General features: G+C 36.0%; 1 protein-coding gene across 9 annotated transcripts in view; it reads right to left on the reverse strand.

Annotated features, from left to right (window-relative positions):
• Window positions 1-14,915, reverse strand: part of VPS54 (VPS54 subunit of GARP complex) — a 128,594-nt gene that overhangs the window by 15,495 nt on the left and 98,184 nt on the right. For 8 of the 9 annotated variants that reach the window (XM_012477126.2, XM_012477123.2, XM_012477125.3 and 5 more), the window contains 3 exons: window positions 14,637-14,724; window positions 13,645-13,766; window positions 13,451-13,531 (listed from right to left, as the gene is read on the reverse strand). In XM_012477126.2, the coding sequence (XP_012332549.1) occupies window positions 13,451-13,531; window positions 13,645-13,766; window positions 14,637-14,724 (291 nt within the window). Of the gene's footprint in view, window positions 1-13,450; window positions 13,532-13,644; window positions 13,767-14,636; window positions 14,725-14,915 lie in introns of those variants that run through there. The other variant, XR_002478924.2, reaches the window with a different exon arrangement.

Here is a 14,915-nt window from a genome sequence, read left to right on the forward strand (position 1 = left end):
ACTGGCATATGGCAGGTGCCCCTCTGGGACAAAGCTTCCAGAGGAAGGAAAAGGCAGCAATCTTTGCTGTTCTGCAGCCTCTGCTGGTGATACAGGCAAACAGCATCTGGAGTGGACATCCAGCAAACCCTAGCAGACCTGCAGCAGAGGGGCCTGACTGTTACAAGGAAAACTAACAAGCAGAAAATTATAGCATCAGCATCAACTAAAAGGATGTCAACACAGAAACTCCATCTGAAGCTCACCAACATCAAAGACCAAAGGTAGATAAATCCATGAAGATGGGAAAAACCAGCACAAAAAGATTGAAAATTCCAAAAACCAGAACACCTCTTCTCCTCCAAAGGAACATAACTCCTCCCTAGCAAGGAAATAAAACTGGACAGAGGATGAGTTTGATGAATTGACAGAAGTAGGCTTCAGAAGGTGGATAATAACAAACTCCTCCAAGCTAAAGGAGCATGTTCTAAATCAATGTAGGGAAGCTAAGAACCTTGAAAAAAGGTTAGAGGAATTGCTAACTAGAATAACCGGTTTAGAGAACATAAATGACCCAATGGAGCTGAAAAACACAGCACAAGAACTTCATCAGGCATACACAAGTATCAACAGCTGAATTGATCAAGGGTAAGAAAGGATATCAGTGACTGAAGACCAACTTACTGAAATAAAGCATGAAGACAGGGTTAGAGAAAAAAGAATGAAAAGAATCAGAGCCTCCAAGAAATACGGAACTATGTGAAAAGTCGATGTTTTGATTGGTGTACCTGAAAGTGACAGGGAGGTGGAACCAAGTTGGAAAACACTCTCAGGATATTATCCAGGAGAACTTCCCCAACCTAGCAAGATAGGCCAACATTAAAATCGAGGATATACAGAGAACTCCACAGAGATACTCCTTGAGAAGAGCGACCCCAAGACACAATCTCCAGATTCACCAAGGTTGAAATAAGGAAAAAATGTTAAGGGCAGCCAGACAAAAAGGTGGGTTACCCACAAAGGGAAGGCCATCAGACTAACAGCGGATCTCTATGCAGAAACCTACAAGCCAGAAGAGAGTGGGGGCCAATATTCAATATTCTTAAAGAATTTTCAACCCAGAATTTCATATCCAGCCAAACTAAGCTTCAAAAGTGAAGGAGAAATAAAATCCTTTACAGAAAAGCAAGTACTGAGAGATTTCATCACCACCAGGCCTATCTTACAAGAGCTCCTGAAGGAAGTACTAAACATGGAAAGAAATAACTGGTACCAGCGACTGCAAAAACATACCAAATTATAAAGACCATCGACACTATGATGAAACTGCATCAACTAATGGGCAAAATAACCAGCTAGCATCATAATGTCAGGGTCAAATTCACATATAACAATATTAACCTTAAATGTAAATGAGTTAATGCCCCAATCAAAAGACACAGACTGGCAAATTGGATAAAGAGTCAAGACCCATCGCTGTGCTGTATTCAGGAGACCCAACTCATGTGCAAAGGCATACATCGGCTCAAAATAAAGGGATGGAGGAAGATTTACCAAGCAAATGAAAAGCAGCTGCAATCCTGGTATCTGATAAAACAAACCTGAAACCAACAAAGATCAAAAAAGACAAAGAAGAGCATTACATAATGGTAAAGGGATCAATGCAACAAGAAGAGTTAACTATCCTAAATATATTTGCACCCAATGCAGGAGCACATAGATTCATAAAGCAAGTTCTTAGAGACCTACTAAGAGACTTAGACTTCCCCACAATAATAGTGGGAGACTTTAACAGACCACTGTCAATATTAGATCAACGAGACAGAAAATTAACAAGGATATTCAGGACTTGAACTCACCTCTGGACCAAGCAGACCTAATAGACATCTACAGAACTCACCACCCCAAATTGACAGAATATAAATTCTTCTCAGCACCATATTGCACTTATTCTAAAACTGACCACATAATTGGAAGTAAAACATTCCTCAGCAAAGGCAAAAGAATGGAAATCATAACAAACAGTCTCTCAGATCACAGTGTAATCAAATTAGAACTCAGGATTAAGAAAGTCACTCAAAACCACACAACTACATGGAAATTGAGCAATCTGCTCCTGAATGACTACTGGGTAAATAACAAAATGAAGGTAGAAATAAGTTCTTTGAGACAAATGAGAACAAAGACACAATCTACCAGAATCTCTGGGACACAGTTAAAGCAGTGTCTAGAGGGAAATTTATAACACTAAATGCCCACAAAAGAAAGTAGAAAAGATCTAAAATTGACACCGTGACATCACAATTAAAAGAGCTGGAGAAGCAAGAGCAAACAAATCCAAAAGCTAGCAGATGACAAGAAATAACTAATATCAGAGCAGAACTGAAGGAGACTGAGGCACAAAAGATCCTTCAAAAAAAATCAATGAATTCAGGAGCTAGTTTTTCGAAAAGATCAACAAAATAGATAGACTGCTAGCCAGACTAATAAAGAAGGAAAGAGAGAAGATCAAATAGACGCAATAAAAAATGATAAAGGGAATATCAACCACTGATCCCACAGAAATACAAACTATCATCAGAGAATACTATAAACACCTCTATAAAATAAACTAGAAAATATAGAAGAAAAGAATTTCTGGACACAAACACCCTTCCAACACTAAACAAGAAAGAAGTTGAATACCTGAATAGACCAATAACAAGTTCTGAAATTGAGGCAGCAATTAATAGCCTACTAACCAAAAAAGGCTCAGGAACAGATGGATTCACAGCCAATTTTACCAGAGGTACAAAGAGGAGCTGGTACCATTCCTTCTGAAACTATTCCAAACAATAGGAAAAGAGGGACTCATTCCTAACTCATTGTATAAAGCCAGCACCATCCTGAGACCAAAACCTGGCAGAGACGCAACAAAATAAGAAAATTTCAGGCCAATATCCCTGATGAACATCAATGCGAAAATCATCAATAAAATACTAGCAAACCAAATCTAGCAGCACATCAAAAAGTTTATTCACCACAATCAAGCCTGGGATGCAAGGCTGCTTCAACATATGGAAATCAGTAAATGTAATGTATCACATAAACAGAAGCAATGAGAAAAAAACCACAATTATCTCAATAGATGCAGAAAAGGCCATTGACAAAATTCAACAACTCTTAATGCTAAAAACTCTCAAGAAACTAGGTATTGATGGAACATACCTCAAAATAGTAAGAGCTATTTATGACAAACCCACAGCCAGTATCATACTGAATGGGCAAAAGCTGGAAGCATTCCCTTTGAAAACTGGCACAAGACAAGGATGCCCTCTCTCACCACTCCTATCCAACATAGTATTGGAAGTTCTGGCCAGGGCAATCAGGCAAGAGAAAGAAATAAAGGGTATTCAAAGAGAGAGAGAGAGAAAGTCAAATTGTCGTTCAGATGACATGATTGTATATGTAGAAAAACCCATCGTCTCAGCCGAAAATCTTTTTAAGCTGAGAAGCAACTTCAGCAAAGTCTCAGAATATAAAATCAATGGGCAAAAATCACAAGCATTCCTATACACCAGGAACAGACAAACAGAGAGCCAAATCATGAATGAACTCCCATTCACAATTGCTACAAAGAGAATAACATACCTAGGAATAAAACTTACAAGGGATATTAAGGACCTCTTCAAGGAAAACTACAAACCACTGCTCACAGAAATAAGAGAGGACACAAACAAATGGAAAAACATTCCATGCTCAAGGATAGGAAGAATTAATATCATGAAAATGACCATACTGCCCAAAGTAATTTACAGATTCAATGCTATCCCCATCAAGCTACCATTGACTTTCTTCACACAATTAGAAAAACCTACTTTAAATTTCTTATTTAATCAAAAAGGAGCCCATATAGTCAAGGCAATCCTAAGCAAAAAGAACAAAGCTGGAGGCATCACGCTACCTGACTTCAAACTATACTACAAGGGTACAGTAACCAAAACACCATGGTACTGGTATCAAAACAGATACACAGACCACTGGAACAGAACAGAGGCCTAAGAAGTAACACCACACATCTGCAACCAACTGATCTTTGACAAACCTGACAAAAACAAGCAATGGGGAAAGGATTTCCTATTTAATAAATAATGTTGGGAAAACTGGCTAGCCATATGCAGAAAACTGAAACTGGAACCCTTCCTTACATCTTATACAAAAATTAACTCAAGATGGATTAAAGACTTAAACGTAAGACCCAAAACCATAAAAACCCTAGAAGAAAACTGAGGCAATACCATTCAGGACATAGGCATGGGCAAAGACTTCACAATGAAAACACCAAAAGCAATGGCAAAAAAAGCCAAAATTGACAGATGGAACCTAATTAAACTAAAGAGCTTCTGCATAGCAAAAGAAACTATCATCAGAGTGAACAGGCAACCTATAGAATGGGAGAAAATTTTTGCAATCTACCCATCTGACAAAGGGCTAATATCCAGGATCTATAAAGAACTTAAATTTACAAGAGAAAAACAACTCCATCAAAAAGTGGGTGAAGAATATGAACAGACACTTTTTGAAGACATTTATGCAGCCAACAAACATGAAGAAAAGCTCATTACTGATCATTAGAGAAATGCAAACCAAAACCACAATGAGATACCATCTCACGCTAGTTAGAATGGCAGTCATTAAAAACTCAAGAAACAGATGCTTGAGAGGATGTGGAGAAATAGAAATGCTTTTACACTGTTGGTGAGAGTGTAAATTAGTTCAGCCATTTTGGAAGACAGTGTGGTGATTCCTCAAGGATCTAGAACCAGAAATACCACATGACTCAGCAATTCCATTACTGGGTATACACCCAAAAGATTATAAATCATTCTACTATAAAGACTCATGCACACGTATGTTTACGCAGCACTGTTCACAATAGCAAAGACTTGGAACCAACCCAAATGCCCATCAATAACAGACTGGATAAAGAAAATGTGGCACATATACACCATGGAATTCTATGCAGCCATAAAAAAGGATGGGTTCATGTCCTTTGCAGGGACATGAATGAAGCTGGAAATCATCATTCTCAGCAAACTAACATAGGAACAGAAAAGCAAACACCACATATTCTCACTCATAAGTGGGAGTTGAACAATAAGAACACATGGACACAGGGAAGGGAACATCACACACCGGGGTCTGTCAGGGGTTGGGGGGCTAGGGGAGTGATAGTATTAAGAGAAATACCTAATGTAGACGACGGGTTGATGGATGCAGTAAACCATCATAGAACATGTATACCTATGTAACAAACCTGCACATTCTGCACATGTATCCCAGAACTTAAAATATATATTTTAAAAAGGGAAAAAAATTAATCTGAAAAAAGAAGGGAAAATTTGTCAAAGAAGGAACAAACAAGATAACATGGCATATTTAAATTCAACTATATAAAAATATTTAATTTAAATGGTTTAATAGGTCTATAAAAGACAGCAATTGTCAGATTAAGAGAAAAAAAGCAAGATCCAGCTTCATTCTGGGTATAAGAAACTAACTTTAAATATTAAAGCATAGATATGTTAAAAGCAAAAGATAGTAAGAGAAACACCATAAAAACACTATTCAAAAAATTGGAGTGGTTACATTTGTACTACATAATGTACACTTCAAAAAAGGGAATATAACCAGGCATAAAACGGGTATCACAGGCTTTGTGCGGTGGCTCGTGCCTCTAATTCCAGCACTTTTCTCCAAGGTGGGCCGATCACTTGAGGTCAGGAGTTCGAGACCAGCCTGGCTAACAGAGTGAAACCCCATCTCTACTAAAAATACAAAAATTAGCAAGTTGTAGTGGTGGGCATCTGTAATCCCAGCTACTCAGGAGGTTGAGGCAGGACAAACACTTGAAATCAGGAGACGAAGTTTGCAATAAGCTAAGATCACGCCACTGCATTCCAGCATGAGAACAGAGCAAGACTCTGCCTCAAAAAAAAAAAAAAAAAAAAAAAAGAGGGGGCACTATCACATAATAATAATCCTAAATGTGCATATATCCAGCAATAGAACTTCAAGATACGTATAACAAAAACTCACAAAGATCTGAACAGAAAAATAGACAAATTTACAATTATAGTAAAAAACTTCAATGCTCATCTCTTAGTAACTGATAGAACAAGTAGACACCAAATCAGTAAGGACAGAAAAGACCTAAATAACCCTACCAACCAACACCGCCTAGTTGATATACAGAGAACACTCCACCCAACAAGAGCAAAATATACCTTCTTTTCATGAGCATGTGGAACATTAGCCAAGATATTCTTTGGCCACATTCTAGGCCACAAAAGAAATCCTAGACATAAAATAACTGGAGTCATACAAAATCTGTTTGCTGACCAAAACAGAATTAGACTTGAGATCAAAACAAAGATTGCTGGAAAATCCTAATACATTTAGAAATTAAATAACAGACTTCCAAATAACCTAAGGCCAAAGAAGAATCACAAGAGCAATTATAAAATATTTTGAATGAAGTAAAAATAAAAACACAAAGTATCAAAATTTGCAGGACACAACAAAAGCAGTATACAAAGGGAAATAGTATCAAATGCTTATATTCAAAAAAGAAAAGAAAAGCAAGGTCTCAAATCAAAAATCTGGGCTTTTACCATGAGAAATCAGAAAACAGCTAATTAAATCCAAAGCAAGTTACAAGAAAAATAATATAGACAAATATAGGAAAATATCAAAATAATACAGAGAGGTGTAGGAAAATATCAAAATAAAAGATCAAAATGTGTGATAAACTTCTAGCCAGAAAGAGGGAGGTGAGGAAGACTTGATAAATTAACATCATTACCAATATAATCAAAGAAAGAGCAGGTAATACTACAGATCCTCACTGATATTCAACGAATAAAGGAATATTATATACAAGTTGATGCTTCCAAATTAATAACAGACGAAAGGGGTAAATCCATTTAATGAAACAAACTTCCAAAGTGTACTCAAGAAGAATTAGATTACCCACATAGTCCTATACGTATTTTTTTTTTAATGAACTTACAGTTAAAAACCTGCCTGTAAAGTAAGAACAAAGACCAAATGGCTTTACTGGTAAATTCTCCCTAAAACTTGGGGAAAAAATAACACCAATTCCCCACAAATTCTTCCAGGAAATACAAGAGGAAGAATATTTTCCAACTCATTTTATGAGTCCAGTAAATAAGCACTTCAAAACAAAACAAAAAATCCTATAGACTAATGTCCTTCATAATACACATACACACACACACACACACACACACACACACACTTTGTATGAAAGCAAAGTTGGCTCAACATTAAAAAATCAATTAAGGCAATTCACCTTGACAATCCTAAAGGCAATCTTAAAATATTTAGAAATTAAGAAGTTAATTAATTTCTTCAGACTAAGAAAGGCAGATCATATGATCGTCTCAATAGATGCACAAAAAAGTATCTGACAAAATCCAACATCTGTTTGTCATACAAACCTCTCAGCAAACTGGAAACATAAAGAAACTTCCTTAACTGGATAAAGACCCCTATAAAAACCTATAGCTAACATCATACTTAATGGTTAAAGACTGAACATTTTGTCCCAAGATTGGAGAAACCAAGCATATCTGCTTTTACCAATTTTATTTAACATTGTTCTGAAGGTCCTAGCCAATGCCATTAAGCAAGGAAAAGAAATAAAAGACATACAGACTGAAAACGATGCAAGATTCTATTTGCAGACAACATGACTGTGTATGTATAAAAATCCCAAAGAATCTACAAAATTGGGATTATAGCTAATACGTGCGTTTAGCAAGAATGCAGGACAAAAAGTTAATATAGAAAAATCTATGATGTTTTAACATACTAGCACTGAATAACTGGAAACTTAAATCTTATAAAAATATCATTTACAATAGCATCAAAAATCAACAAATACTTAGGAGTAAATCTAGTAAAATATGTGCAATAGTTGTTTACTGAAAACTACAAAATTCTGATGAAAGAAATTAAAGATGTAACGAGTAAAGAGATAGGCCCAGTGGTGTGTAGTAGACATTTAATGGGCTTGCTGGGAGAAAAGCACTCATTTGTAGTATTTGTTGATTTCTGTGGTGTAAATATTCACACCATGGGCAAAGTTACCAGTGTGCTGTTACTGAATGTAGTATTGGGAAGAGATACACAACACAGGTTCTGGCTAGCAGGTGCAATCTTGCTCTGGTACAAAGCTGCATATACTCTGTTTGTGGATCAGAAGACTCAATAATGTCAGTTCTCCCCCAAGTGATCTATATATTCAATGCAATTTTGATCAAAATCTGAGCAGCCTTTTGGTAGTATTTGATAAGCTGATTTAAAAACTTACAAGAAAAAGCTAAGGATCTAGAATAGCCAAAACAATTTTGAAAAAGAACAGTATTAGAGGACTCACATTACCTTCTTTCAAGATTTACAATAATGCTGGAGTAGCTAAGACAGTGTGGTACTGGAACAGAATACAGTCTCAAAAGAAAACCAAATGAAAACAGTTGATTGATTTTTTAAAAAAGTGAATGGAGAAATGATAGTCTTTTAAATAAAAGGTGCTGGAATTATGAAAAATGAACACTGATTTATACTTCAGATTATATATAAATATCAACTAGAAATTAATCATAAACTTAAATATAAAACCTAAAACAGTAACATTCTAGAAAAATAATTGGAGAATATCTTGGTAACTTGGGTTATACAAAGATTTCTTGGCCAGGCGTGATGGCTCATGCCTGTAATCCTAGCACTTTAGGAGGCCAAGGCAGGTGGATTACCTGAGGTCAGGAGTTTGAGACCAGCCTGACCAACATGGAGAAACCCCATCTCTACTAAAAATACAAAATTAGCTGGGTGTGGTGGTGCATGCCTATAATCTCCTGCCTTCAGCTACTCGGGAGGCTGAGGCAGGAGAATCTCTTGAACCTGGGAGGCGGAGGTTGCAGTGAGCAGAGATCACACCATTGCACTCCAGCTTGGGCAAAAAGAGCAAACTCTTGTCTTAAAAAAATATATATTTCTTAGGATGGAACATAAGCAGCATGAACAATAAAAGAAAAAACTAAACTGAATTTCATCAAAATCAAAAATTGCTCTAATGACACTGCTAATGAAAAGCCAAGCTACAAACTGGGAGAAAATACTTAGAAACCACACACCTGACTTGTATCGAAGATATATAAGGAACTCATATAAGAAGATGAACAACCCAATATTTTTAAATAAGCAATAAATCTGAACACTTTACCATAGAAAAGATATGAATGGCAAACAAGCACACTAAAAGATGCTTAACACATGTCATTATGTAACTTCAAACCACTATAAGATATCACTCCAAACACGCCTACAAGAGGACTAACGTTAAAAAAGAAAGCGATGGTGAAGAGCACCTGGAACTCTTATACATGGCAATTAAAAAGGTAAAAAGATGCACTTTAGAAAATTTTGAAAAATTTTTGCAGTTTTTTAAAAGTTTTATATTTCCATAATCCACAATTGCCAATCTTAGTCCAAGGTATTTATACTAAAGAAATGTAAACACATACCTACACAAAGACTGTACATGTATGCTTATAACAGATTTCTTTATAACAGCCAAAAACTAGAGAAAACTCAAATGTCTATCAATTGGTGAATGGATAAAGAAATAGTGGTGAATCCATACAATGAATACTACTCTGTAATAAAACAAAACAAACCACTGATAAATGCTATAACATCTATGAACACCAAAAACATTATGCTAAATGAAGTGTGGCAGAATAGACTAGATTCTGTATAATTCTACTTAGAGGATATTCTGGAAAAGGCAAAACTATATAGACAAACATCAGATCAGTAGCTTTCGGAGGCTTAGTATGGGGAATGAATTGACTAAGAAAGTGCCCAAGATAATGTTTACCAATGATGTTCTATAACTTGCAGTAGTTCTACTACCTGTATTTGTTAAACCATACACTTAGAAAGGCTGAATTTTACGGAGTGTAAATTATACCTCAATAAACCTGATATAAATTGCTTAGCTTTCTACTGGTAGTCACAGCTCTCTACTGTCTTTCCACCAGATCTCCCACTCATGTTTGCCCCCTCTGATGCATTAGCCAAATGGAACTATTACCTTTACTATTAATAACAACAACAGCAGAAGCATTGCAGTCAGTATTTACTAGAATTTGCTATAGTCAGATACATGATAAAAGGAAAGCAATTCACATATATTATCTCATTAATTCAACCTTATGACGTAAGCTCCACTATTATCCTCATTTAGAGACAGAAACTGAGGCTTAAGGAGAATAGTAATTTGCCTAAGGTCCTTCAATAGCTAATATGTGACAAACATGGGCTTTGAACTTAGGTCTACCTGACTCCAAAACCCTGACAATGAATCGTCTTAAGATTTGTACCAACATGTTTGTTTATGCTGTTATCTCAGATATCTCTTCACCTCAATTTCATTTGCTCTCATCTTATCTATCCTTAAAAGTAAAATTTATATGCATGCCTCATCAATAAGGCTTTCCCAGATCTTCCTCACCAGCTGACAACCATCTCTTCCAAAGCAAAAAAAGCTCCAGCACTAAATTAGTTCCTTATTTATAACACTTTACATATATCCTATATCCTGTCATAGTCATTGATCTACTTCCCCAACTAAATATTTTGCTATTGGAAGACAAAATCAAAACCTTATTCAACCTTGTGGATCCCTGATACCTAACAAAACTGTTTATATTAATACATAACTTACAGAATGAATGAATAAATGAATGATGGTTGGAACATTAGCTGTTAGTACAATTAGATATTGTTTCATTCTACCTATGCAAAGGTACCCTTACTTATTAGCTTCTTTTTTTTGAAACAGAATTTCCCTCTTGCTGCCCAGGCTGGAGTGCAATGGCGCCATCTTGGCTCACTGCAACCTCCACCTCCTGGGTTCAAGTGATTCTCCTGCCTCAGCCTCCCGAGCAGCTGGGATTACAGGCACCCACCACCAACCTGGGTAATTTTTTTTTGTATTTTTGGTAGAGACGGGGTTTCAACACGTTGGCCAGGCTGGTCTTGAACTCCTGACTTCAAGTGATCTACTTGCCTCGGCCTTCCAAAGTGTTAGGACTACAGGCGTGAGCCACTGTGCCCAGCCACTTATTAGCTTCTTAAAATTAACCCATATATTACTGTGCCATCCTTCTTTCCTAAAATTACATTTTCAAATAAGAACATGAAAGGTTAAGAACTGAAAGGCAAACTGAAACCAAACACTGTCTGCTATTTTGATATGAATTAAAAACAGGGTCAAGCTCCTGAGTAACACATGAAAGCAAATAGAACAGGAGTGGCAAAGAGAGACTTGGAGACTTCTCAACATAGAAAGAATGTAATATTCCAGAGTAATAGGAAAAGTCATCAATGGAGAAGACAATAGAGAGAACATTATGTTATAAAAGCCTGGCCATATTCTTCAACAGGTCAATGCTATATATTTTTTTTTAAATGAGGAGGGGGGTGTTCTAGTTTATAAGACTTAAGAGACATAATAAACAAATGCAACCTAGAAGCCTTTGTCCAAACAAACTATTATAAAAAGACATTTTGAGATAATCAATAAGTTTCAAATAGGAGAATAAATATTAGATGATTTTGAAGAATTGTTAGCTTTGTTAAGTATGATAATAGTGTGGTTATGTAAAAATGTTCTTAGCTTTTAAAAATGCATACTTTAGTATTTAGGGATAAAATACCATAATGCCTCAAATTTATGAAATATTTTAGCAAGAAAGACAAATTGTTAATAACAAATATAGGTGATGCATACATAGGAAGCTCATTAAACAATTCTCTTTTTTCTTTACAGAAAAAAAAAGAGTAAGTTGTCATAGGAAAAAGTCTAGTCACTGTGGTCATTCTTATTCAAAAACTCTGTGGATGACCAAAGTGACAGATTAAAATCAGAGTTTTAAGAGTATTAGCACATTTTCGGTTTTGCTTCATTATATTCCACAGTCTATTAATAGTTCCACTATTTTTTTTCTTTTTTACAGACAGGTTCTTGCTGTGTCACTCAGACTGAAGTTCAGTGGGGTGATCACAGCTCACTGAAGGCTGGAACTCCTGGACTTAAGCCTAGTTCTACTATTTAACACATGCTTTACTCTCCACTGTTAGCTGTTTACAGTCTTCTACCTTGTTAGGTGGTAAACTTCTTGAGAGCATACACAATATTTTTGGTACACAGAAGAATGCTGTGTATCAAAAAGGAAACTGGTAAGAACAGAACTGCTTTTGAATTTAGCTTGTACTTGGCACTCATGAAGAAAATAAAGCATCTCTAAACAGTAATTTTTCTCCCTCCAGTACTAGAAACTAATTTAATAGGCATAACATGGTATAGATATGTTTGTACATAACTATGAATTCCTTAAGCTTCTTGAAACTGAAGCATAAACATCTGTATTATCAACTACACCAGAGGCTCTCAAACTGCAGTCTGTTCTGGGAGTCAGCGACCCTTTCAAGGAATCTGGAAAGTAAAAGCCACTTTCAGAATGATATTAATAATAAGATGTTATTCGTCTATTTTACTCTCATTCTCTCATGATTGAATAGTGGGGATTTTTAGATGACTTGTGGTGATATCATTATTCTGAAGGCTAATAGAATATATATTGGGGTAGTCTTGTGTAAGTGAATGGGGACAACTTTATCTTATCCTTTTGATTCTTATGTACCTGCTGCCCCTGTCATTTTGGAATCTGAAGGATGCAAGTAGGATAAAAAGCAAATCAAAGTTCCTTGCTATTAAGGTAACTCCACGTATGATCTTGGACAGAAAGTATACACTGAATAAACTTTCAGACTTTCAAGTTACGCAATTTTGGCTTTCCCCCTAAGACATGAATTGAAGAAGTTAGGGAAAGGAAACAGTGAAAGATAGGGCAAGAGTGATTGGGGCTGACTAAATGACATTTTCCTGAAGATACTTTCCCAGTATAATTGCAAATTCTTTGGGGAACACTGCTTCATTTGATGACATATTGGGAGTGAAAAACAAAGACATGAATGTTGAAATAGATTAACATAGAAATACTTCTGCATGGGTTTTCTGCCACCCTTAGAATCATCTCTCCTACTCCTGCCAGACCCTTAGAATAAGAATATCAACTATTTTGGAAATCTGAAAATTTTGTTGTTTTTTAAACCCTGAAAAAATTGATTTGTTAGATAACTGCAGGTTAGACCACAATGGATGGTCTTGGCCATAGCACATGGTCACATTCTCCTGAAAAAAAATTTTTAATTTTACTAAATGGTAAATATCTTATGAAAGTTTAGATTATCTTATCACTCCTTATAAGGGACTCCTTATAAAATAGAAATTCATAATGTCTTTGAACAAAGTCTAGCAATTTCTAAAGATCATTACCTTAGATAACAGCTTGTCAAATAAGCTGTCCATTATCGCTACAAGCTTAGCTGATATTTCAGCTATGTGATCATGGTAGTCCTGCAATGAGAAATGATATTGTATTTTAAAGTCCCTGGGAAACATTTTAAAAATACTTAACAATTAAGGATATAAACTTATGAAGCTCCAACAGAAAATGTATAAAAAAGTACCTTAGTGATATGATCAAAATGCCTAAGCATGCTATATTGCTTAGGTGGTAGTCGAGCTTCAAAATGAGCCCGGATCACAGGAATGTAGTGCACAATTAACTGCAAACATCGTGAAGAAAGAGCTGAAGATCCAGGGAGTGGATATGTAATGGAGAAATTTAAAAAAAGGTATTAGTTGATTTTAATTACAAATCAAATCAAGTAAAAACATCGATTACTTTATAAAGATCCAGTTTATTTCGGCCGGGCGCGGTGGCTCAAGCCTGTAATCCCAGCACTTTGGGAGGCCGAGGCGGGTGGATCACGAGGTCAAGAGATCGAGACCATCCTGGTCAATATGGTGAAACCCCGTCTCTACTAATACAAAAAATTAGCTGGGCACGGTGGCGCGTGCCTGTAATCCCAGCTACTCAGGAGGCTGAGGCAGGAGAATTGCCTGAACCCAGGAGGCGGAGGTTGCGGTGAGCCGAGATCGCGCCATTGCACTCCAGCCTGGGTATCAAGAGCGAAACTCCGTCTCAAAAAAAAAAAAAAAGATCCAGTTTATTTCATAAACGAAGAGCACTATGGAAGAAAGCAACATATTTCATTTGTTTAATAATTTCATAAGGAACAGTGTAATGAACGTGCTGCTTTCACAATGAACTCAAGTTGTGAGTATTATCAGTATCACAATGACAAGACAACTGATTCTCTTCAGACATTCGGATACCTTTCACCTCTAAATACTTTATACACATTATATCTTAATATTTTCTAGAGTGGTATAACTTCTGAGTAACTTATACTTGGAGGGGAAATGCATCATAACCTTTTACCCACGGTTAGTTTTTTCAGTGATGAGTATACATAAAAGAGTAAGTAGCATTTATTTTTAGAGTAATGCCACTTTGGTTAGACCCATAAAAACATCAGGTATAATAAACACAGGATGAATACAGTGACATAATTGTTAACACTTCAGCAAGTGAATTAAATGCAAGAATCCATACCCAAATTTTTTGTAGTTATTGTTTTTAGTCCAACAACTTGCAGTGCACCAGCTCCGAGAACTAACTGGCAAGTTCTTGAATTGAAGTACTAACAAAAGAGGAGAAAAAAACCCAAAATTTATTAAAAACTATTCTTTATATGCTGGCAATGTGCTAACTGTTCTAAAAATACATTCCCCTTTCCTCTCAACGGCCAAATGAATTTTCTAGTAGAAGCAATTAGTATCTAATGAAAAAGAAATGAGAGAGGGATTCTAAATGATAGTATTTACTGATACA

This window comes from Aotus nancymaae, unplaced genomic scaffold, assembly GCF_030222135.1.
Source record: "Aotus nancymaae isolate 86718 unplaced genomic scaffold, 86718_ANA_hifiasm-v0.15.2.pri h1tg000057l, whole genome shotgun sequence".
NCBI classification, from domain to species: Eukaryota; Metazoa; Chordata; class Mammalia; order Primates; family Aotidae; genus Aotus; species Aotus nancymaae.